Below are 26565 nucleotides of genomic sequence, written 5' to 3'. Positions count from 1 at the left end.
AAAACCCTCTGACTGTACTGTAGTCTGTTGACCGTTGCTCTTTTTGTTTGAGTTCTTGAACGAATACCATTGCAAATTTTGTAAAATATTCTTTAGGCAATGTTTAGCCCAAAGGACATGGCTGAAACTGTACGTATCTTTCCCTATCCAGAACCTTAGGAAGGGGCAGGAGGGAACGGCTATAGGGGTGTGCCAGCGTGCATCTTTCAGATCTATAGAAACTGTCTGAGTCCCTTTTTGGAATGATTCAATGTACTTAGGCAACAGTAATTATCCGAAACTTTCAGCAAACAATGTGCTTGTCCAATGTTCACTGGTTGAGGATCACTCTTCTTTTGGATGAGTCCCTTTTGAGGACACTGAAGAGACGTACTTGGTGGCGAATATACGCATGTTTCTCTATGGGCCCCATTAACAGGACCTTTCTGTACATATAAATACTGCTGTCCCCCAACAGGGAAAACTTCCATTGTCTGTGATGTCATCAAAGCTGACCCCCAACCAATATAATTCCTCTTGGTATCTGTCTCCTACTCTGCCTTCACCTTTGATAGACATTCCAGGTGTTGTTTTTCCTTTTCCCCCCTATGAGATGGTTTCTGGACCTTGTGAAAAAGGATGGCCTTGAAGTTGTTGCTGTCCCTTTGCAGGGAATTGTCCCTTCTGACCACCTACCTGTTTTGAGGAAAAATTTTTGGAGGTGACTGAAGGCTTATATGATTTTTTATCAAAGTGAGCCCTTTTTTGGGGTTGGGCAAAGGGAAATTTTGAGTTCTTTGTTTTCTGAATTCCCCTTTTTCCAGAATTCTGTTGGTGGGCATGCTCGCTGAGTTGAGCCACAACAGACTCCTCAAACAGGTCCTTATAAAAGGGGGTTAAAATGTAATAATGCAGTGACACTAGAGCGATTTGATGGAGCTCTCCAATGCTTTCATTTGCAACTTTTTTGCGCCATTCTAGGAAGTCAAAGAGTGCTTTCCATCCTCAACAGCAAAAATTATCCTGGGATGTTCTGGAAGCCATTAGATGGCAACTTCCAGCAAATTGGTAGAGGTTATAATGCTAAGGAGTCGGAGCCTAGCATAAAATTCTGACGAGGCTACTTGGTGAGCAACTTGGGTCTTATTCAAAAAGGAGGTAGAGATCCATTTTTCACTGACCTGGTAAAGGGGGATTTCTTTAGTTTTTAATGCTATAGGCACAGGTAAGAAAACCATTTCTGTTAGTGGTTTCTCCAAGTCTGGTGAGGATGGTACCAGGTGCCATTCTGCATTAAGGAATGCTGCCGTTTGTAAATTCTACATTTACAACTTTGACCATAGTTTTTCTCTCATTAATTACCTACTTGCCATCGGGAGAGAAAGTGAACATTGAGGTGTCTCGCCAAGGATTATCAGTACCATCATGGGTGAGTATTGGAGCCCCTATTAAGTTTTGATCTGAAGTTTTGTATTCCAAACTGACCCATTGTTGTTTCTAGTCAGAATTCTAAAATTAGACCTTGTTTGGCCGGCATTTGTATCTACACTCACTTTTCGGTCAAGGATTTAGTACTTTTGCACTTTGGTGCGTACATGACTGACTGACTTTGCTTTTAAGAGTCATGCTTCATGTCCCTTATGTATTGCCGTTCTGTGGCAAGGGCATCTTTGATGATACTCAATTTCCTTACGGAACTGACCAAATGGCGCAAACTATGTATCCCTTTTGGGGGAACTTGCCACAAACTGTGTACTGTATCCCTTTTGGGGGAGCTTACTGCAAACTGTGTATCCCTTTTGGGGGTACAGGTCAATAAAAACTCAATTTCCTTACAGAACTGATCAAATGCCGCAAACTGTGTATCCCTTTTTGGGGGAGCTTGCCACAAACTGTCTATCACTTTTGGGGGAGCTTGTCATCTCATCCAGCACAGATTACGATTTCATCTAGTCCTAATTACTATTTCATCTAGTCCAAGGTTACATGGTCTAGGCTAACAATTTAGTCCAAAAATGGGATGTTTCATGAAAAGTTATCACTTAACTTGATATAAGGTAATGCCTAGGCTAGTCCAGGATTATTTAGCTCATGTTTAAGTGTACAGGCTTATAAAATGGTAAAAATTTATACTAATATGTAGCCTCATTGTTAGGCTATCTCTCGTGAAGGAGAGACAGCAAGAAGGGAAATCTTAATGAGAAAGAGAAACAAGGATGAAGAAACGTAGACCAAGGGCGCCATCAGAGGCAACCTTCCTCCAAAGTTTCCTCCCGGCAAACTCGTCCACAGCGAGGCGGTGAAGAACAACACTGAGCACAAGTCACAATAGGAATGTAGTCATGCCCTTGTACGAGCAGAGGGCGTGAGATCCAATAAAAGGGGAGCGAATGCTGCCGACCCCAAGACACACGCTGGGGGATGACGGCCTAAGTAACACTGTCAAAAATCATGGGTTTGTGTATTAAAAATATCAAACACACAATATACACACAAAAAGATAAAAAAGATCCCACCGGGAAAAAAGAGCTCCAAAAACATGTCTGCAACGCATGACGGCCAAAAGCAAACTGGAATGTTTACATCCGGGCAGGCGGGTATTCCCGCCTACCAGACAGTACAGTAGTTACTGTCTTACCACTTTGTCCAAGAGTTTAATGGCCGTTTCCAGCTTCGCCGTAAGTAATTCCTAACATAAAGGACCGATAGTTTGTATATCGTGTAGGAATGAAAAACTTTCTAATGGAGAATGAACAGCTCCTTTGCCACTTAACCAATATCTTGCTTCCCCAGTCTTGACAATGAAGCCTTTTAACTCTTCCTCACAATAATAACCACTGATAGCATTTATACATTTTGTCAAGTTTTGAAAAGTATTTCCTTCGGCTTCAGCATACAAAACTGCAAGAAAGATCGAGAACACTAGTTCAGCTCACCCAAGTCAAAGCTAACCAACATCCAACACATAAATTATCAAGTATATGGAAAGCAAACCCCTTACCTTAAAGACTAAAATGATGTGGTTTCACAATGAAAAACAATTCTAGTAAAATGTGACAAGTCTGACTGACACAAAATGATGCGTGTGTGATGCTCTTACAGAATTGAAAATAGGCACGTGAACAATTTTTAATAAATGAAAATACATTACAAAATCCAAGGCTTCAAAGAAAATTTTCATGATTAATTACATCAATAAATGAAATGAATCATAATTAGCTACGCTACGTTACTAAACAGATGAAAGATGATTTCAGTGGTAATAGGTCTCATGTCTTTCTTGGGCAGATTTCTCCCATATTACTATAAGTGACATTTAATCTAGATAAATTCACCAGATACTATGACAACATTAAAAAAAAAAATTTTTCTTCGTAAACTGTCAGAGGTCATGAAATACAGGTAGTGCTCGAGTTACGATAATTTGACTTCGATAATTCGCTTTTCACGATGGGATTATTAATTAATATCGATACAACAATATTTTGAAAATACATATTTTTAAATTTTGGCGACTGGCGCAGGCAACAACGTACAATCAGGCAGCGACGATTATGCGATACGTTGGCCCGAGAGGCTGGAATAGGTACTGTACATTAATTCAATGAGCTGACCTCACTTGCTCTCGTTGTGTCGGAAGTTAAAATAGGTCAGTGTTCGTTTGCAAATTTTTGTGCGTTTGTAAATACAGGTAGTGCATGAGTGACGATAATGAACTAACGATAATTCGAGCTTGCGATGGAGTTAATTAATTAATACCGGTACGAAACAATATTTAGAAAATATTTTTAAATTTCGAGCAGGCACAGGCAACAGCGTACACTACAATTGCCGTAGAATCAGGCAGCAAGAGAGACCAACTTACAATAGACCAACTTCTTTTTCTCCATCTCTTTATTCCATCTTCTAGTTAAAAAAGTAAAGAGAATAATAAAAGCATTGTTAGTAACCTTATACTCTTGCGAAAATGCGTGCAGCCATAAACAACCGAACGAGACTGTTGTTTTTCTAATAACCGAATCGGATAACAACTGTTTTGCTTGTATTTCAACCATCGCGTTGCGGTTAAACAATTATCGTAGTTATGTTTAAAAAATAACGTTAAGTACTGATATGTTTTACACTACCCTTATCCGCTTTGGAGAAAAGATCGGCAAGGAAATATACTGCTACAGTAAATTTAAGCTGCAAGTTGTAGCTGACGCTGAGAAAAGAATGTTCAAGCTGCTAATGACTATAAATTATCGTACATTGGCAACATGGATGAAACTCAACCGCAAATAAAATTGGAAAGTATTTTAATCAAAACTACTGGACATGAAAGAACACATATTACTGCTGTTTTCGACGCCGATAAAAGATACATATGAAAAGCTATTAATATGATGATGAAATCAAGAGAAAATAGCGAACAGAATCTTGATTTTTTTTTACACAAAACAAACGGCCAGCCGCCAACGTCATCTATTAACTAAAAAATGGCTAAAATTAATTTCACAACGAGACATATTTAAGTTATATTTCGACATAAAAACACTTCGTATAACGAAAAATACATATGTCCCTTTATAAATAAAGTATCTAGAGATTCATTTACACTAACTAGAGGCAAGAAATGCCCTCTGAACCGAGTTAAATGCATCGAAATAAAGACCGCGTGATCGATTCGAAACCAAAACATTTGATCGCTATGATCTGAATTTATAATGCAAAAAGCAATATAAGAATATTTACGATTGGATACAGTGTAGTAAAGCATAACTTTTTAAAAGATCCATGGAAAAGATGCACATTCGTTATTTTGATGTTTGTATAATACGGTGGTGTTATGTGAAAATAGAATACAGTATAATGTAGGCTAGGCTACCGTATATGATATACAAAAGTGCAGGCCAGGCCTTGTTTGTTATTCAATTTCTCTTTATACTGACTTATCATGTCAGTCTGCATTGAACCTGCAGAATTAGCTGACACTAATAATTACTATACCATATATGTATAAAGTATACTGTGTAGTGTAGGCTAGGCTACCATATATGTATAGATGGTACTGATTACCCTAGTGTAGGCTAGGCCATATTCGAGTTACGATTTTTTCAACAAACGATGGGTTTTTTGGAACCTAACCCCATCGTAAGTAGGGGAATACCTGTAATGGCTTTGAACAACATTAAACAAATCTTCATTTATGACACTTTAAAACTTATGAGTACACCAGAAAACTTGATTCATCAATGCCATGATTGTACACTCTCTACTGGCTCCACTGGAAAGAAAGGATAAAAATAAACTTCATACCCGTCTGCCTTCCTTAAGATCTGAGGGTGGGGTGTCTGTCAACTGTAATCTTTTTCGTGGTGATGAACGAAGCACTATCATCCCTTTTCCAGGTGACCGTTTAATTGGAGTCTTTTCTGAATGTTTTATAGGGCTCTCAATAGGAATGGGTGACCACTCTAAGGGTAAAGATCTTCTACCTCGACCACGGATGATCAATTCATCAGGGGACGGTGTTGGCGAAAGGTAAGATGACGGAAGATTGACCGTTGCCGACCAGGTGCGACCATTCAACAAGTTTCCTGAAAAAAGAACATAGGTCATATAACTATATTACATACTGTAATTCTGACACTGTAATAATTTAAGAGTGTTGCACGTTTAGAACTTTCAGGTATTTTAATCCAAAAGCTGCGGCATAGTAGCCACAGCACCTAAGAAAATGTTTACACCTTAAATTAAATTACCATTAATTGCTCCTTGACAGTCAAGTACAATCTCATGCCAACATTCACACTCATACTTATATATTCAGGTCTGCTGAAGATAGACAAAAGACCATATAACTACAGCATGTTGAATACAGGGTACTGTAACTAATACAGTACAGTAAATGCCCAGTATTCGCGGGGGATGTGTACTGCAACCTCCCCCCGCCCGGGCGAATAGCTAAAATCAACGAATACTTAAAACCCCTCTAAAAACACTAAGAACTGGCTATTTTGATAGTTTAAACACAAGAACAACCCTCTAAAAATGCTTATACCTGAGTATTTTAATAGTTTTATCACAACAAGTGCATTTAATCATGAAAATTATATGAAAATACAGTAATTAGTGAATGTTTCTCGGTGAAAAATACTACGAATGGGCGAACTTTCCGTGAATAATGGGTAGATATGTTCCACAAAGAAATCCACGAATATGTGAGTCCACGAATATGTGAGTCCGCGAATCATGGGACCGCGAATACAGGGGTTTATTGTAATATGTTAAGTGCTGCATATTTCTATTTATCTTGGCTCTTAAAAATATACTGGGTATTTTAGAAATAAACAAACTACGTAATAGCCAAATAACTGAGTAACTTTAATTGCTAGCTCAAAAATCTTATTTTGCTACTAGAAAGTAAAAATTCATAATGCTCATTTACATGACTACATCTTAAGCATTTCACAAGCAGTTATGAAACCTTATTTAGCCAATCAATAATGCTTCTGTTCAATATTTTCATAGAAGCAATAAGGAGAAGAAATTTTGGTTCAATGTCCTTGGAAAAGAAAAGGGATTAAGAAAGGAGTGTAAAGTAGCTGATACTTGCTGATGACATAATGTTAAAGAAAAGCAGCAGAGAGGTAAAACTTAAAATTTGCAAGAAAGAGGTGTGTAAATGTTAGTAATAGTCAAGTAATATGGGTAAATGGGAGCAGTTGATTCATAAGGGTAATTGGGAATGTAACCAATGAAAAAGGATCAAGGCATTTTGAGATGGCTCACTCACATCAAGTGAAAGGGAGATAATAGGTTGGTGAAATGTTTGCAGTTCATCAGTGATGGGAAAGAGGAGGAGAGGAAAACATAAAAGGAGCCAGATAGATGGAGAGGAAGAGGTAGAGAGGTTTTGGATTACCCTTTTGTGTAGTTATGTGAAACACTTCATGCTAAAATGACATATTTTTTAAGTAATTTGTATTTTTCCTAACTATACAAACCTGAGGTCCTTTACATAAGGAATCACCTTCAGCGCAGCCGGAAACAGCTGTTAAACTTTAAACAAGGTGATGGAGTATATGGTTAACTGCCGGCTATGGGTGGGAGTCCTGCCACCCAGTCATTATACACCCACTTTGCCTTTTGGCCCAGGAAGCAGAATGAGGGGTGGCTGAGGTGGGCATGCATATAACTGTAAAGGACCTCAGGTTTGTATAGATAAGAAAAATACAAATTACTTTAAAAATCTGTCATTTGTTCCTACACAATATACAAACTGTAGGTACATAAGGAAGACTTACTTCCTGGAGGGGGGGATTCTGAGTAAGCTTCTGAACTGACTAAGAGTTCACCTCACCTGGGATTCCTTCCTGGCCAAGTATGTTCAATTGTCAGACTTCTGGGCTTTTCAAATTAATGTGTGTTTAGGAACAATGCTTCAAAAAAGGCTTGGATGAACCAAGAGCATCTGAGACAATAAAACTAGATATAACCAATGGGTTTGTTTTATCATCAGCCCCTCTTTCCCCCTGCTAGAGAGAAGGGAGGACTCTCATCTATTAATCTATCTAAGATTACAGACAGGGTGCTCAGTTATATACACTCACCTGCATGACAAGGCCAACCAGCACGTGATGGATGGCTACTCATCTCTCCCTGCGAGAGTGGAGATGAAGAGAGAAAGGAGTGAGCCAGTCCCCACTCACATTTGCTCTTTGCCACTGAACACCTAGGCGAGATGCAAACTACCCACTATGGGATCTGTGCGAGCTCAACAACTTATTGAGCAGCCACCACAGGACCCAGTGGGCAAAATCCTGAAGGTAACAAGACAGGGGAGTGGACAGCCTATGCCACTTTCTGTCCAATACCTGAAAAACTGACAGGTTTTTCCGGAGTGTGAGGGACAGACCAATGTCCCTATCCTTGTGAGGTACTTGGAACGAACTCCTGGCCACATGTTGGACGTCAAGTACGCTTGTTTGATAGCCTCACAAGGCTAGAAAGAAAATGTGTTCTTGAACACTTTTTTCTTAGTTAAAAACGTACTAAAGAAGAGTCGTTGGCACCCAGGCTTGAGATGTCGAGTCCTCTTGTAGTACTGAAGCATGCTAACTAGACACTAATAACTTGTATAAGCACTACTAACCCGTTCAATATGGGACTGAACGTAGCTCGAAAGTCTTGCTACGAATTCTGGGACAAACCTGAGCGTGACAGAACCTCCTCTCCTCGAGTGCCGTAGTCTGGCTGGAACCTAGGCCTCTACAGACAAGAAGACTAAGCAGGAGACAACCTTCTTCAGGTGAGCTTACCTGTGGGTTTACATCACCTGTCCGGGACCCTGGCACCATTCCCATGCAAGAATGAGCCGAGGGGGGGAAGGCACCTCTGGTGACATGCGTACCCACATACTCCGTGTGCCTGTAAATCCCATGGCACGGGGAACCCCATACAATAGCTGCTACCGACACATGGGGATCTGAGGACCCCTGTGTGCCGGTGGAAGGTTCTTCACCAGTCCAGGAAGATGACTTCTGGTGACCGGTGTCGGAGGCATGCGTGTCCATGGAGACCCGTGCCTCTGTTGCTCTTACGGCACCGGGTTCTGAAGAGGCCCGTACCACAGTTCCTGCAACCGTAGACAGAGACAGTAAATGAGAGATCCCTTGTCTCTTCTGAGGCTTGAAGATTGTTCCATGGGTTTTAGGAGATGTTTCTACCTACGACCATGGAAGTGGAACGATGGAACAGTACACTGACAGCTTCTGTTGTGTTATCTATCATCGGGAGGTGCCAAAGATTGGGAAAATCTTGTATAATGTCTGGCTGTGAGGGCCAAATCCCTGTCACCTAACACTGGTGATGAGCTTAACCCTTAAACGCCTACTGGACGTATCATACGTCAACTAAAATTGTCTGTTGGGTGTCAAGTGGGGCGTGCCGTCGTCGACGACAAAAAATTTCAACCGGTCAACTTTGACTCGACCGAAATGGTAAAAAACGCAATTGTAAGCTAAAACTCTTACATTCTAGTAATATTCAATCATGTACCTTCATTTTGCAACAAATTGGAAGTCTCTAGCACAATATTTCAATTTATGGTGAATTTTTAAAAAAACTTTTTTCCTTACGCCCCAGCGGTAACTCGGCGAAAATTTCAGAAATTCAGATCATTTTGTCGTAATTTTTGCACTGTTTTATATTAGCCGTTACATAAAGTTTTATATATGAAAATGTGTGCAATTTCATGTAAAATACTGCAAAATACAACCCATGGTTGTAGTTTTTATCAGTTTGGAAATATTTTCATATAAACCACGATAACTGCCAAAATTTCAACCTTCGGTCTACTTTGACTGGACCGAAATGGTCAAAAAAACTGTAAGCTAAAACTCTTACATTCTAGTAATATTCAACCATTTACCTTCATTTTGCAACAAATTGGAAGTCTCTAGCACAATATTTCAATTTATGGTGAATTTCTGAAAAAACTTTTTCCTTACGTAAATACAGAAATTCTTTTAAATCACGTTGTCGTAATGTTTGCACCGTTTTATATTAGTCGTTACATAAAGTGTTATATATGGAAATGTGCGCAATTTCATGTAAAATACAACAGAAAATAACTCATGGTTGTAGCTTTTATCAGTTTTGAAATATTTTCATATAAATCACGATAACTGCCAAAATTTCAACAACCGGTCAACTTTAACTCAACCGAAATGGTCAAAAAACGCATAATTATAAGCTAAAACTCTTACATTCTAGTAATATTCAATCATGTACCTTCATTTTGCAACAAACTGGAAGCCTCTAGCACAATATTTCGATTTATGGTGAATTTCTGAAAAAAAATTTTTTTTACATCTGTCTTGTGGTAACTCGGCGAACATCTCAGAAATTCTTTCATCACGTTGTTGTAATGTTTGCATCGTTTACATTAGTCGTTACATGAACTGAACTTTTATATATGAAAATGTGTGCAATTTCATGTAGAATACAACAGCAAATAGCTCATGGTTGTAGCTTTTATCAGTTTTGAAATATTTTCACATAAATCACGATAACTGCCAAAATTTCAACCTTCGGTCAACTTTAACTTTCGACCCGAAATGGTAAAAAACGCAATTGTAAGCTAAAACTCTTACATTCTAGTAATATTCAATCATTTACCTTAATTTTGCAATAAATTGGAAGTCTCTAGCACAATATTTCGATTTATGGTGAATTTTAAAAAAACATTTTCCTTAAGTCCAAAATGATAACTTTCGGCGAACATCTCAGAAATTCTTTAAATCACGTTATCGTAATATTTGCACTGTTTTATATTAGTCGTTACATAAGGTTTTATATATGAAAATGTGCGCAATTTCATGTACAATACAACAGAAAATAACTCATGGTTGTAGCTTTTATCAGTTTTGAAATATATTCATATAAATCCCAATAAATAGAAAAAATTAGACTTTCGGTCAACTTTAACTTTCGACCGAAATGGTGAAAAACTGCAATTGTAAGCTAAAACACTTACAGTCTAGTAATATTCAATCAATTAGCTTCATTTTTCAACAAACGGGAAGTCTCTAGCACAATATTTCGATTTATGGTGAATTTTTGAAAAAAACATTTTTTACGTCCGCGTTACGAATTCATGCATCATTTTGTGATATTTTCTCTGTGTTGCTTTGATCGTTTTACAATTTGTTATATACCAAAATCATCACAATTTAGTGTACAATACAAAGAAAAAAAAATAACCCGTTAGCTCTAACCGTTTTGCTCACAGCGCGATTTGTATAAAATTATATATGAAAATTTTTTTTTGCGGTCATATATTTCAATATTTATATATGATAATGATATTTTTTTTCATTTCTGATGGTTGCATACTAGACTTCAGGCAATGACAAAAAAAGGAGCCAAAAATGAACTCTTAATCTTAAAAACTAAGTGTGCTGTGATTTTTTTAAAAAAACTTTTTTTCGCTTCGGTGCTAGCTCCTGAACGCCGCCGGCATACAGGAGACGTTTTTGTAAATAGAGGCTCGGCGTTTAAGGGTTAATCAACGTTACATTCAGATTCCCTGGGATGTACCTGTCTAACAGCTCTGCCAAGTGTGCAGCTGCCCACTCGTACACTTGCATTGTCAACCTTTACAGTTGGATGGAAACCTGTTTCCCCCCCGACCCTCTGTTGACAGAAGTTACTCTTGTGGTGAAGGGGGCACTGACACTCATCCGTACCACAGGGTAGTTTACCAACATCCTGAACCTCTGGAAAAGCTAAGGGAGCTATCCTGAGTTTTGAATATTGGTGGAGAAGTCTGCTGTATTGGTTCCACTCACTTGAAAGCAGCAGGCCTTCTAGGTGTGCGCCTCACCCCTCAGTCAAAGTACCTGAGAAAGGGCATGACGGGGGAGGACTGTGAGAGACACTCCAACGAAGTTCCTGTCGTCTAGACACCATGCTAGCTCCCAATTCACTTCCCTCTCGGAGGAATGGAAAGGAATAAAAGTCCCTTATCAGAGACAAGAATTTCTGCATTCCCCACTGAAGGGAACAAAGGGAAGCCGTTCTTGAGGGCGAGGCTTCCTCAAAGGTGACAGGTGAACAAGGACGACTTGTTAGTGTCGAGCTGTCTATTCCTTAGTGATAGGAAAAACTGAACTCTTCTCTGAACCTGCTGATATGGGACTGAGACCGAAACACCAACATGGCAGGACACTTGGCGTTCTGCTCAAGTGTGAGATTGAGCTTCTCAAATTTCAACTAGACTGCCAAGTCCTGGCAAAGTAGAGTACAGTAAACCCCAGGCATTCAGAGGTGAGGGATAGGCACCACAAGCAACCCCCACGAATAGCTAAAAGCCACGACTACTTGACCCCCCCCCCAACAATGCTTATATAACTGCATATTCAAATAGGTCAGACACCAAAGACCACCTGTAAAAATATTTATAACTACCTATTTAATGGTTTAAACACCAAATGTATACCTTAAACTATCATCCAACACCAAATACAGTGCGTCCCCAACTTATGGCAGATTTGATCTTACGGCGCCTTTTCAGCACCGTTAACAGCGTTTTATAGTGTCGTTAATGGCGTTTTACAGCGCTGTAACTTGATGTTGCTGTAAGCACCGTTGATGGTGCTAATGGCAAGAGTAAGCATCCAGTTAACGGCACTTACAGCGCTGTAACTTAATGCAACATCAAGTTACAGTTCCGTAAGCACCGTTAAAGCACTCATAACTATACCTTAAGCTATCATCGTAAAACACTTCAATATCATTTTAAAGTCATCTTACAACATTATCCTTAAAAATATATGGCTTACAGCTAAGTTTCAAAGCTAAACTCAAGTCCCCCTGCATTCTGAGCCATCTTCTCTCAGAGAGTATTGAGGCTGTCCCATCTTCTTTTTACAGAACAGGGGAAACACTAGGAATTCACAAGTTTAGTATGTACTTAAATACATTGAAAAAAATAAATTTTATATGCTGTGTTTACTTTCATATTAAAATCTAAAAATTAGTAAATCATGTTTTTATCATAAAAAATGTATTTAGTCATGAAAATAACATCAAAATACACTACATTCAATCGTAAGCATTTTCCCTCAAGGAGTATTGAGGCTGTCCTATTTCCTTTTAACAGAACAGGGGAAACACTAGAATTCACAACTTCAGTACAGTATAGTATGTACTTAAATACATAAATAAAATACATTTTATGATGTGCTGTCTTTACTGTAATATTAATACCTGAAAATTAGTAAATTATGTTATCATAAAAAAAAATTTATTTATTCATGAAAATAACATCAAAATACACTAATTAGTGAATATTTCTCAACAAAAAAGTCCACAAATTGCCAAATTTTTTGCGAATAATTTGGGGATAAGCTCCACAGAAAAGTCTGTGAATCAGTGAAACCACGAACAGCGGGGGTTGAATTTAGTCTCCTGTCCCCAGAAAAAGACAGATATGTATTCGGAAATACGTATCCTAAAGAGTACTAGCAGTACCGTCTTCAGCAATTCCTGCACCTCACAATGTGCCCCACTCTTCTCCAAGGCTGAAGCCTCCTGGAGAGAAGAAGACTAAAGAGGGGACCTCCTCGTTGCATCTCCAAGTGCTCAAACCTTCGAGTCAGAAGTACCAGTAGGAGATGAAGAAGCACCTGCGTACTTCGACGCCTTCTCTTGTACTGTGCCTGAACCAGATCGGGGAGTGGACTCTCCAGTACTGGTTTGGGGTACGCGAGGTTTTGGTGAAACCTGAGTACTGGAGTGACTCGAAGCTCCCGAATTACATCCAGGACGATCCACGGGAGCCTCCTTTATCCAAGTGTCCGAAGAAACCCATGAAGAGGCAGACACAGTACCAGTCTTGGAAGACGACTTCCCAGAACTGATTCCGAGTACGTGGGTCTTGAAGGCCTGTGTACTCGAGCTCCCAAATCACAAGACCTCAGGCGAGGTAAGTGATACAGCCCCCGAGTCCAGAGACTGGGGTGAACCAACAAGAGATCCTTCCGCCTCCCCTGTGGAAAGAGACAGCCCTTTATAAGTCCCATGACAGGGCTTCTTCAATGGCAGGGGGGAGCCACCCCTTTTTCTTCTTCTTCTTCTGCTGGTTAGCATCCAAAGAAGAAAGTGAGGAGGCAGCAGCAGATGAAGATGAAAGATGATTCTCTGACTTCCTCTTCCGAGGCATCTTTTCAAGATGGCGGTGAGCAGCTGATCCCCCTACAGGCGGAAGCAGCAGACAGGAGTGTTACAGGATAACATTGGCAGGAGCATGTGGAGAGGCGTGGTGCACAACTCCTTTGCCAATTCTCGACCACGGCAAGGCCATCTGAAGATCATCCATCAGAATCACCTGGTAATCTCTCTACCACTTGAGCACAACCTTGGTCCGGTTCGCGGACCGAATCCAGAGCATTAGCTTCTGTGGTTGGGAAGGGATGGGATAGTGAATGTTCCCAGTTCTGAACACTGGTTCTGTCCTATCCCAGGTTCCAGGAAAACTCCAAGGAGATAGAGAAGACCTGTGAGAGATACCTAGCACCCTTGATGTACCTGACGGAGGCCAAAGCCCCAAGCAGGCAAGTAAGGCCAAGGATGGTCATCAAACCATGTTGATGGAGGCCGTACGGGTCTGGGAGAGTGCTCCCATTCATGCAAAAGTAGACGGAGGCAGTCCCGAAGACATGCTACAGCCTTCCTAGGAGCAGAAGTCTCTACAGGACAAGAAGACTGGATGGGGAATCCCCGCTTGCCTTTCCTAGGTTAGTTAGTTATAAATGATTTGTTTAACCAGACCTCTGAACCTTTCCTAGGTGACCGGACCAGTAGGCTATCACCAATCTGGGACCATTGCACCATTCCTGTACAAAAGCAGGCAGGGACTGAGTGAGAGACACACACTCTGAACTCACTCTCTCTGCTTGGTATGGTTCAGGTCCATAGACTGGAAACCCTTACTAGACTGGGAACGATTCCCATGCCAGATAGACAAATCAAGAGTTGCAGTACTGCTATCGAGAGATCCCGTTGCCTTCTCAGTGGAAGAAGGTTGGTCTTCAGAAGCCCTATGGGACTTCTATGGTTGGGAGAGGCACCTTTCTTCCTCCACTTGGTACCTTTGGAAGAAGAGGAAGAGATGACAGCACGCAACTAAGATGAAGACGACGATGAATTCTTGAATTCCACTATCAGTCCGACACTGTTACTGTATAGAACGAGTAGGAGGGTTGTTCACGTAAACGTGAGCGAAAGCTATCCACTGGTAAGCGGCTCTTACACATGAATGCAGGTGAGGGCTGACCCGGGGAGCAACCGCTCACTCTTGAGCATAAACTCGTGATGCTTTCAAGATGTGCCCCAGTCTTCTTTGAGGCCTTGGCCTCTTACACACCAAGAAGATTGTGTGGGAAACTCGTTGATAGCTTCTCCAGGTGCGCAGACTTACAAGTCAGTTGCACTTACATGATCCTGGCCACATACTTGGGAGAGTACTGGCAGGGGGTGAGGGAACACTTGCATGTTGTGCACTCACTCTCTCTTTATCGGTGTCGTGGAGGTTCATCAGTGACAGCGGAGCCTACACTACCCTGTGGGGATGACCCACAATACTGGTAACGATAACTCAAGGTTTCTAAGAAACCCACGCACCCAGAGTGACGCATACAGTAAACCCCCCGTGTTCGCAGGGGATGCGTACCGCAACCCCCACAAATAGCTAAAATCCGTGAATACTTAAAACCCCTCTAAAAACACTTAGAACTGCTTATTTTGATAGTTTAAACACAAGAAAAACCCTCTAAAAATGCTTATACCTGATTATTTTAATAGTTTTAACACAAAAAGTGCATTTAGTCATGAAAATGATAGGAAAATACAGTAATTAGTGAATATTTCTCAAGTGAAAAATACAGCGAATGGGTGAATTTTCTGCGAATAATGGGTAGATACGTTCCACAGAGAAATCCATGAATTCGTGAGTCCGCGAATCTTGAGAACGTGAATATGAAGGGTTTACTGCATCTCCTTGGAAGACCGCACACCTTAAGCTCCTGAATCACGAACTTTTGTGCATCAGTTGGTTCTATTACCAGAGAATTAAAGGAATCTCGAGCAGAGGTAGGCTCTATACCAGCCCTCAGAGTGATTCCATGGTACTGGTAAGGGGCAGCTTCGGGTTTCGAAGAAACTCGAGTACCTGAGGTGACGCGAGTCCCGCTCGAGACTTGCGCACCTGAATCTCCTGAGTCACGAATGGATTGATCATCAGTTGCTTCTTCTACCCGAGCGTCCAAAGAAACTCGAGCAGAAGGAGGATAATACAAGTTCGAGGAGGTTCCTTCACGATACTGGTACAGGTAACTCAGGATTTTGAGAAAATCAAAGTACCCGTGGTGATGTGATGGTTCCAAAGTCTGAAGGCATGGGAGAACACCAAGTAAATGAAGGTGAAGACAATGATATTGTTTCTCTTCTTTGAGTTCTAAATAAGACCATTGCTCTCTCTCTCTCTCTCTCTCTCTCTCTCTCTCTCTCTCTCTCTCTCTCTCTCTCTCTCTCTCTCTCTCATGCCCATAGGCGAATCAAAATGAGCAAGTAAAGTACTGCCAGTGAGAGAACCCTTACTCCCAGGTACTCGAGCTCTACAACATCTGAAAAAACTAAAACATTACAAATGTCAAAGAAATTTTCAGCAAACAAACCTTCCTTCGAATAGAGCAAAACAAGTAAGCAAGATGAGGACCAAGCACGTTACCCAATTGGCAATGTTAAAACCAGTTTGACAAATCATCAGCTAATAGAAGTTGTAGGGTTACATATATCAGTATGAACCACTATACAGGCAGTCCCCGCTTACTGGCTGGGGTTTCGTTGTGACAGTGTGATAAGCAAAAATCACCAATAACCGAAAACCTGGAGATCAGCACCTCTGTTAGGTATGTATCGACGCTCGCTAGACAAGCGCCATAAAACCGGATCGCCAATAACCGAGTCTACTGATAGCCAGGTACTGCCTGTATCAGAATACTGAATGCGTAAACTCAAAATTAAAACAAGTTGTATTTGCATACATTAAATAACACATTAAATTCACATATCAGCAATATCAACAATACGCTAAAACATAAACAAAGTCGAATAGCAGGCAGAGAGAAGAGCGCATGTCCTTCCTCCCCAATGGCCAATAGCAACTGGGTGGGCGGGGCCCCCGCCCATAGTCAGTAGTTAACTACGTACTCCATCACCTCGTTTAAAGTTAAACGACCGTTTCCAGCTGTGCAGAAAGTAATTTCTTCTGTAGAGGACTGACGGTTTGTATATTGTGTAGGAACAATGATGTTTTCTGCAGCTTTAGTCTTATTTTCGTTACATATTACTCAGCAACAAAACTGATTCATACCAAGATAACAATCTATTGTTATGAAATAAAAAAAAAGGAACAAACATTACTTTTTAATCCTCCTTATAGGCTATTTCTAAATACCTGATTTTTCCATTTATATACTACCCCTTTCATCTTGAGGCAATTGGGTAATGAGGACATTAGGTGTCACCTGAACTGACACTGTCAAGTTTTGGTTAAATTTATGAGTGAAACTCCACAACCAAGTGAGATACCACATCTTAATCTTACGTTAGACTAGGTTGAACTGTATCCCTTTAACCCTTAAACGCCGAGCCTCTATTTACAAAAGTGTCTGTCGTGTGCCGGCAGCATTCGGGAGTTAGGGCCGAAGCGGAAAAAAAGTTTTTTTCAAAAAATCACAGCACGGTTAGTTTTTAAGATTAAGAGTTCATTTTTGGCTCCTTTTTTTCTCATTGCCTGAAGTTTAGTATGCAACCATCAGAAATGGAAAAAAATATCATTATCATATATAAATATTGAAATATATGACAGCGCGAAACAAAATTCATATATAATTGTACTGTATACAAATCGCTGTGAGCACAACGGTTAAAGCTAATGAGTTATTTTTTTCGTTGTATTGTACACAAAATTGCGATGATTTTGGTATATAACATATTGCAAAAAGCGATCAAAGCAACACACAGAAAAATATTATCACAAAGCGATGCATGGTCGTAACTTTCGCTAACGTAAAATGACATTTTATGATAAAATAGCATTTCACTTATACATACCCGGTAGTTACATATAGCTGTCGTCTTTGACGTCATGGCAGTATTCAAATTTTGCGCTAGCGGTACGACAGGTGATCCCCCTACCCCCCGCCCTCTATCGGGGTATCGGGAACCGTTCCAAGAACACGTCATAAGTTTTTGCCCAACTGCCCATGTGAGGGGAGGAGGGTGGGTTATGATTATGTAACTACCGGGTAAGTATAAGTGAAACGTTATTTTATCATAAAAATGTCATTTTCACTTATACAACTTACCCGGTAGTTACATATAGCTGATTGGCACCTTGAGGAGGTGGGACACTGGCAACTAATAAAATTCTTGGAATTATCTACTTGCAACAAGTTAGACATAGGTTCCTTACCTTTAAAGGTAGCTGACTCAGTGGTTACTGCCTCTGTGATCTGCTGGCCTTTATATTGTGCCCGAAGGATATAGGATCAGTGTGTCGGACACAATAAAAACAGTACCGTAGAACATGGCTGCGTCACGGACAAGTCTGATGCCATGAATCAGGCGCAGTACAACAAACAACAAAACGAGGGATCACCTAACATCACCATAAAACCAAATGCAAAAATTAAAACTGGAAGATACTACCACCGTATCTCCAGACAACCTTAAAAACAACAACTAACACCAAGGTGAAAAAGTTGAATTCTGAATGACTCCTTTTCACCTCTCCCAATACCGTGTCAGTGCGCAATAAGGCCCCAGCGTACTGCGCTGTTGAAAACAGTTTGCACGTCCACTAAGTAATCACGATGCAAACACCGACTTGCATCAAAAAATTGGACTTAGCCAAGTCTTTCCTGATTAAGCTTCTGCTAAAGGCTACAGAAGTCAGAAACTGCTCTTATCTCATGTGCCTTTACTTTAAGAATACTCATCTCAGTCAACACAATGCTCGCAGGCTTCTTTTATGGGCTTCTCAAAAAAGAAGGAAAGGGCATTCTTAGAGAGTGGCCTCGAAGGATCTCTAACTGGGCACCAGAGGTGGTCACTGGAACCTCTGAGCTTCTTCGTTCTCTCAACGTAGAACTTGAGAGCTCTCACAGGACAGAGGTACCTCTCGGGTTCTTCGGAAATGACCAATTGGGAAAGGTCCTTAATTTCAAACTCTCTTGGCCAAGGTCTTGACAGGTCTTCATTCTTGGCTAGAAACCAGAGTAGCAGACATATACTGCCTTCCCCTTAACCGGCGGACTCTCTCTTATCTGTCGCATGCGCTCACTTACTCTCCTGGCCGCCTTAGAGCTACCAGAAATAGAGTCTTCTTCGTGAGATCCTTTAAGGAGATGTCCGCCATCCCGGTTCAAAGTTGCGGCCGTAACCATCTCAGCACTCGTCAAGATTCCACGCCACTGGTCTCTTCTGGTCCCTCTTTGGCGTATTCGCGATCTAATTAAGTCTGAAGGTCTTGATTCAAAGACCTCCAAGACCCCTATGTCCGAGAAAGACTGAAGCCAACATGGCTCTATACCCTTTAATGGTAGGCTGCAGCTTTTTCTCTCTGTGGAGGAACAAACAGGCAAGGATCTTGGATATCAAGGGATGGGTGAGCTTCCTAATTAGTACTCTCCAGTAAGGTAACGCTTGTAAACAAAACAACAGCATGATCTGTGAACTCCCAGCATCCCTCAAGGCGAGTGATTTAAAATCTTTCGCAAACTAGGCCTGTAACTATTTATCTGCGAATATTTAAAAAAACTTTTGGTAGTCAACGTACAGTACGTCCACTCGGCACCCGACAGACAATTTTAGTCGACGTATGATACGTCCAGTCTGCGTTTAAGGGTTAAGTGCCATTCTCATATTTTGTTAAGCACAACAAAGACGGTTGGTTTGGATACTGGGAGGCGAAGCTGACAATTTTCTAGCTGAAAAATGTTATGCTAAATCAAAAGGAGACAGCTGCATGAAGATATCATTTACTAATACAATTTTTTGACTGAACAATATAGAAAAGGGTGTATATAATGCAGTGCATGCAAGATCATTGAGTGTTCACCATCTTTTTCGTTTAAGAAATTTTTGACCGCTTGAATTTCAAGGAATTATCAATTTTAGTTGATAACGGTTTTCAAATTATTTTACCTAAATAAACTTATCCTCAGCGATAATGCTAAAAAAAAATTGTTCCAGACTGGTTTACTGTACTGACAATTTTGTTCATTGCTTATATGGCACTGTGAGCGATAAATTGTAAATAAGTTGTAAAATGTCTGTATGATTCTAAGGAGTTGTACAGTTTTTGGACTGCTTATGTGTAAATAAACATATCTTGAGAAGATATACAGTAGGTCCTTGACTTATGGCAGGGGATCCATTCCAGCGCCGTGCTTTAAGTTGATTTCCACCGTAAGTCTGTGTTTCACTTTTATCAATGCTTTAACGGCGGTGTAACTTGATGTTGCAACAAGTTACTGCGCTGTAAGCACATTTAACTTGATGCCTATTCTCGCTGTTAGCACTGTCAACAGCGTTGTAACTTGATGCAACATCATATTATGGAGCTGTAAAACACCATTAACAGCGCTGAAAAAATACAGTAAGGTTGACTCCGCCGTAAGTCAGTGATGCACTGTACTGCTAAAAAATATTTTTAGACCGGTTCATGGACAATTTTGTTCATTGCTTGTATAGCATTATGAATGACAAATAGTAAAAATTTGTAAAAATGTCTGTATGACTCAAGTTTGGTTGGGCGGAAGGAGATATACACTGTTTTGGACTGTTTTATGTGTAAATAAACATATCTTAAGATATATTGCTCAAAAAATTTTTAAATTGGTTCATGGACAATTTTGTTCATTGCTTGTACAGCACTGTAAATGACAAATTATTAAAAAAAAAGCATGTAAAAGTGTTAACAAAATTCATTCAAAAATAATTGTCACCCACTAAAATATCCCGTTCTCTCTGGCAGTAGCATCATAGTGAAAATGAGTTATAAAGATATGATAAAGGGAGAACTTGTTCAAGATGTCCTGATAGTCTCAGGATTCTCTTGAAAGTCCAAAATTTCTTTTGTTTTGCTGGTTTTCTTAAAACTTCTCAAAAACAAATCTTGTTTCTCCAAGAAGACTGAACCAAATTCAATGAAACTTTTACAGTGTAGTATAACTATATATCTTGATTTTTTCATCGGCAAATTAATTTTTGAGTGAAACATGACATTTTTATGATAAAAATGACATTTTTATAATAAAATTTAGTTTTATATATACTTACCAAATAACTACATAGCTAACAATTTCTAGTAACCAGCAGCTAAATTGTGAAAATTCGAGGTAGCAATTCTTTTTTGTTTTTGGTGTAAGTAACTAGCCCTGCCCACTTTCTGTGTAGGAGAGGACCAACACAGCAGAGAGCTTCAATTTGTTTATGCCGAAATGTCCATGTGAGGGGAGGAGGGAAGGCTCCCACTCTGTAATTACTCGGTAAGTACAGTATACATAAAACTTTATTTTATTATAAAAATGTCATTTTTACTTAAGTAACTTACCACAGCTGATTCCTACATTGACAGGAGGTGGGATTCATGGACTTATTCTAACCCCAAGCATTAATAAAAGTAATGAGTTGAGAACAGAAAAGGTTGCTAGCATCAATACAATGCTTGTTGTTTCCTTACCTGGTAAGAGAGCTGCTGCAGGAAGATACTGCCTCTGGTGGCGCTCATCTTAACCCGTAGAGGTGTGGCGGTATAGCCAAGTGTCACCTGCTACATAAGTGGGGACCTCGCAGCAAAGGATTTCTCCGAACGCTAGCCAAGTAAAAAATCTGCCCCTATCATGGGCGCAGTACCAACATAAAATAACCAGACAACAATGCTGTCACCTACACTCCAAAATAAAAACACCACCACCCAACCATTAAACAACCTGGTGGGCATCCAAGTACAGAGTACCCCCAGTCTCCCCTAAGACTCAACACCAGTTTCCAAGGCGAAGAGTAAGGCAGGAAGGAATGCTTCCTATACTTCCTACCCAGCACCATGCCAGCCACCGATAAAGGACCCACATGAGTACTGCAATTATTAAAAACTTTCAACATTCATAAATAAATGCAACAAAAATACTGACTCACATTTCCAATATTGTAGACTGGAGAATGGAAGAAAGAGAGGTTATACTTGAAAAAGAAAAAGGATATTTAATAAACGCCGCCACAGATTATGTTAGTTTTAGAAGTTTAATCATTATTATCTTATTTTTATTTTCTGCATTAGTGAAATGGTATGGGCATTACAAAATGTATAAAAATTATATTTTTATGATAAAATAAGGTTTTACTTATACTTACCTGGTAGTTACATATAGCTGTCGTCTCTGACGTCACGGCAGAATTTTAAATTTCGCTAGCGCTAAACACCTAGGTGATCCCTCTACTAAGCGCCCTCTATAGGTAACAGGAACTATCAACAATGTTCTAGAACCCATTAAGTTTTAAGCCCACTTGACATGAGAGGAGGTGGCGGGGTTTATATCATGTAACTACCAGGTAAGTACTCAATTAAAACCTTATTTTATCATAAAATATCATTTTTACTTATAGAACACCTGAAGTAGTTACATATAGCTGATTGGCACCTTTAGAGGAGGTGGGACCATGTCAGCCACATATATTGTTAGAAATCAAAACATGAATTTTAGTTCCTTACCTTGAAGGATTGCTGACTCAGCGGTTACTGCCTCTGTAGTCTGCTTATCCCTCGATTGTATAGACAGGATATAAAGGATCCGGGTGTCAGATACAATCTGTTAGTACTTGCCGTAGAGGACAACGCCGTGACGGACAAGACTTAGTATGCCCTTGCTCTGGGCGCAGTACCAAATTAACAATAAGGGATCACCTCTATCACCATAATATTAAAATTAAAAATTAAAAACTTTCAACCACAAAATTAAAAAGACTGTAGGTACTCCTAAACCAACAAACATAGTACCTACAGACAGCGCAACAAACTCAATTTCCAACATCAAGGAGAAAATGTTAGTGGGATAGGGTTGCCTCTTTCTCCTCACCCACCACCATGTCGAGTAACTACTAAAGGCCTAAGGTGCTGCCATTGTCAAAATCATCTTCAATTCTGACAAGTGTCTGCGTCGAACCGACACATCGCCAAAATGTAGAGTTCACAATCTTTGCACTGAGGGTGTGCCTGAAAGCTAAAGAAGTAGCTACAGCTCTTATCTCATGTGCTCTCACTTTCAGAGTTCCCGTGTCTGAGTCCTGACAATTCCCATGGGCTTCTGAAATAACTTCTCTTAAGAAGAAAGCAAGAGCATTCTTGGAAAGTGGTCTTGTGGGTTTCTCTAGAGGAACACCACAAGTTCTCCGAAGAGCCCTGATACCTTTTGTTAGGTGAATATAGAACTTTAAGGCTCTCACGAGACACAACAATCTCTCTTGTTCTCCTTCTCCCACAAGATCTGAAAGGCTCTTAATGCTGAAAGATACCAGCCATGGTCTGGGTAGCATCTTAGTTTCTTCGCTAAGAACCTAAGAGAGGAAGAACATACAGCTTTTCCTTGAGAGAAACCAATAGCTTTGTCCAAGGCATGAACCTCACTCACCACTCCTGGCGCAATTGCAAATTACTACTAGAAAAATAGTTTTTTCTTAGTCAAATTTCTCAACGAGACATTTGTAAAGTTCAATTGATCTAGACAAATCCATTTAGAGCGATGTCAAATTCCATGCTATTTTGTTTAGGAACTTTTCGTCTTGAGAGTATTAAAGACTTAAGTAAATCCGTTTAGATCCTGATTGTTCGAGATGTCTAGACCTCTGTCTTAAATACAGCCCATAAGCATTGATGATACCCTTAATTGTGCTCAAAGACAATCCTTTTTCCTTATAAGGGATAGCAAGAACTTATTTGATTTAGAGAGGTTTAGAAACGAAACTCATGTCTATTGCACCAGTCTCTAGAAACTGATTCCATCTTGCCTGGTATGCGTCGAAGACTTTCTTCTGGAGTCGCGCAATAAGCGCTACAACCTCCTTTGAAAAACCTCTCTTCCTGAGGGTAAACTGCGACAGTCTGGGCTGGCTTGTAGAGAGCGGACAAGTTCTGATGGAACCTCAGGAAGTGGGGCTGTCTGAGTAGATCTTTCCTCGACGGGAGGATCCTCGGAAAATCTGCGAGGAGGAGGAGAAGATCTGGGAACCACTCCCTCGATGGCCAGAAAGGAACAATTAGTGTCATCTTGGTGTTCTTGTGGTTCCTGAACTTTTCCAAGACCTTCCTGATAATTTTGAAAGGTGGAAAAGCGTAAAGTTCCAGGCAATCCCAACTCATTGTCATTGCATCACCAAAAGTGCCTTGTCGTCGGATCACAGGAATAACATACAGGGAGGCGTTTTGTTCTGTCTGTTGCAGAAACAGGTCTACTAGCGGACCCCCAGATTCACAGCTGTTTGCAAACCTGCGGATGTAAGGTCCATTCCGTGGGCAAGACAGTTCTTCCTGCTTAAGAGATCCTTCTTACATTCCTCACCTTGTACATGAACCTGGTCAATACGTGACCTCGTTCTCTTCGACCATTCTAAAAAGTTCCTTGGTAGGTCTGATACAGGAAGAAGGAATGAGTGCCCCCTGCTTTTGATATAAGCAAAGAGCACATGCGTGTTGTCATTGAACTAGAATTACGCACCTTTTACCTCTTGTTGAGAAATTGCATCAGAATAGATATGCCGCTTTCAGTTCTTTCACATTTATGTGTAGTTCTTTCTTATTCTTCCTGCCACAGGCCCGAACATTCCTTGTTGTCTAAAGTCGCTCCCCACCCACAAATCCAGCGTCTGACAAGAGTGCTTGAGGTCTGGGTTCTTGATATAAGAAATTCCCTCCTCTAGTCTTTCTCTTGAATTCACCAGAGCAGCTCCTTCTTGATCGATCTGAGATCTTGAAAAGAAAGGAATCCGGGGATGGGTTTTTGCGTGGCCATTGGCTTTAGCAAGATAAAACTGTAGAGGCCTCATCTTGAGTCTCCCCAGTTTCTGAACGCTACTCCATCGAGAATAGGTCCCCAGCAAGACTCTCATCACTGGTTGGCTGAGCAAGCCTCACAATGTAGAAGTCGTCTATCATGCTTAGACAAGACTCTGTCTCCATATTGATGGAGAAGCCCCCGAAAGTCAGAGTCCATCCTCCCACTCCCCCAGAATAAACCATCTGTTGTGATGGTGAGAGGGACGATTGAACATGACTAGTAGACCTAGTTCCTTTGCCAGAGATAATGTCTTTATTAGGTCCTCCACATTTGGCTTTGGGTGTGCTTTCAAACCCAGTCGTCCAGATACATTGATCCTTATTCCTTGCAAGTGAAGATTCTTCGCCACCGTTAGAGCCAGAACTCTTGTAAACACTTGAGGTGCAGTTGACAGTCGAAACAAGAGCTCTGAACTGGAAAAATTTACCTTGGAAAACAAGCCTCAGGAACTTCCTTGATTCCTGATGGATTGGAAACGATGGAAATGCATCTGGAAGTCTCCGAGACCATCAGTCGCCGGTTGAAGATGCCAACACCGACTCGCCGTCTCCGCCGAAAATTCGTCTTTTACAAAAGCGTTCAATCAGCTCCGTCTAGAACTGGCCTCCAACCTCCCAGCGCCTTGAAACTAAAGAGGCGATTTATGTAAACCCGGAGAAACGTAAGTCGGCACTAATTCGATGGCTTGTTTCCTTAGTAGTACTTCTACTTCTTCTCGAAGCAAAACTTCTGAGGATCGTTGGAGTACACTTGGCGACTGGAGCATCCGACAGAGGGGGCTTTTGTTGGAATGGGATGGAGTACCCTTCCCGGATCACCTGTAAAGGCCAAGGATCTTGAGTGACCTTTTGCCAGGCCTCCGAGAACGACTGGAGTCTGGCACCTACTGCTATGTGGAGGACAGCACACTCATTTCTTTTGTTGAAAATTGGAAAGAGTCGAGTAGAGATTTTCCTTTCCCTTTGAGGCTTGGAAAAGGGCGAGGCATGAGACTTGCACCTGAATGTCTTGGAAGTGTCTACCCAGAAAACACCGAAGTTTTGGCGGAAGTAGCTACAGGAGTAGTCTTCTTCGGCTTCTTTGCTGACTGAGCCAACAGGTCCTGTGTTGCTTTTTGTGTGAGAGCTTCAGCAGTTTCTCGAACTAATTCCTTCGGGAACAAGTGGTCCTTCGACAAAGGGGCAAAGAGGAGAGCAGACCTCTGGCTGCAGGAAACACCCTTTGCCAAAAAAGAGCACCAGAGTTGTCGTTTCTTCAGAACTCCGGTTGCAAAAACCGAAGTTAGCTCCAAGGCACTATCGCATACTCCCTTGTCTATACGATGCGACTACGGTAAATCCGTCAACTGCGCATCTGAAAGTCCGAATTCTTTGACTTTCCTAGCCAGAGCCGCCACTGACCAATCTAGGAAACTGATGACCTCCACAACAGCGAAAATACTCTTGAGAAGATGATCCAACTCCGACTGCGTGAAGAAGATCTTCGCTGATTGAAGAGCTGTGTGACGACTTGAATCCACTAGACTGGAGAAGTCCCCTTGAGCGGAGGCAGACACACCCAAAGAAAAACGTTCTCCAGTCTCGTACCACATGCGGCTGTGATGAGCCAATCTGGAGGGTGGAAGACAAAACATACTCTTGCCTTTCTCTCTCTCGTCTGAGGCAGGAATTAATCTTCTAGATAGCCTTCTTGGCGGAAATCGCCAAAACTAGGCGTGTAAAAGGAGCTGGATCGAGAAGTTATCCCTCTTAAACTGCACGATCTGGGAGATGCGGATCCGAAGGCTTAAAAAGAGTCCCCAAAGTTCTCAGAAAAACTTGAGTAACTCCATAACCCGAAAGATTTCTCCTTGATTCCTGGAAAGTCCTCTTCCATTCTACATCTTCTTCATTTCCTCTTCTACAGAGACACAGGGAGACAA

General features: G+C 40.8%; 1 protein-coding gene across 4 annotated transcripts in view; it reads right to left on the bottom strand.

Moving 5' to 3' along the window:
• The window catches only part of LOC136851251 (uncharacterized), a 62945-nt gene that overhangs the window by 27371 nt on the left and 9009 nt on the right, over positions 1-26565 (bottom strand). For all 4 annotated transcript variants that reach the window (XM_067125208.1, XM_067125209.1, XM_067125211.1 and 1 more), the window contains exon 3: positions 5278-5558. In XM_067125208.1, coding sequence (XP_066981309.1) covers positions 5278-5558 — 281 coding nt within the window. The remainder of the gene's footprint in view (positions 1-5277; positions 5559-26565) is intronic.

The sequence above is a fragment of the Macrobrachium rosenbergii genome, chromosome 23 (assembly GCF_040412425.1).
Source record: "Macrobrachium rosenbergii isolate ZJJX-2024 chromosome 23, ASM4041242v1, whole genome shotgun sequence".
In the NCBI taxonomy this organism is placed as follows: domain Eukaryota; kingdom Metazoa; phylum Arthropoda; class Malacostraca; order Decapoda; family Palaemonidae; genus Macrobrachium; species Macrobrachium rosenbergii.
This window is presented reverse-complemented; position numbering and strand designations above follow the sequence as displayed.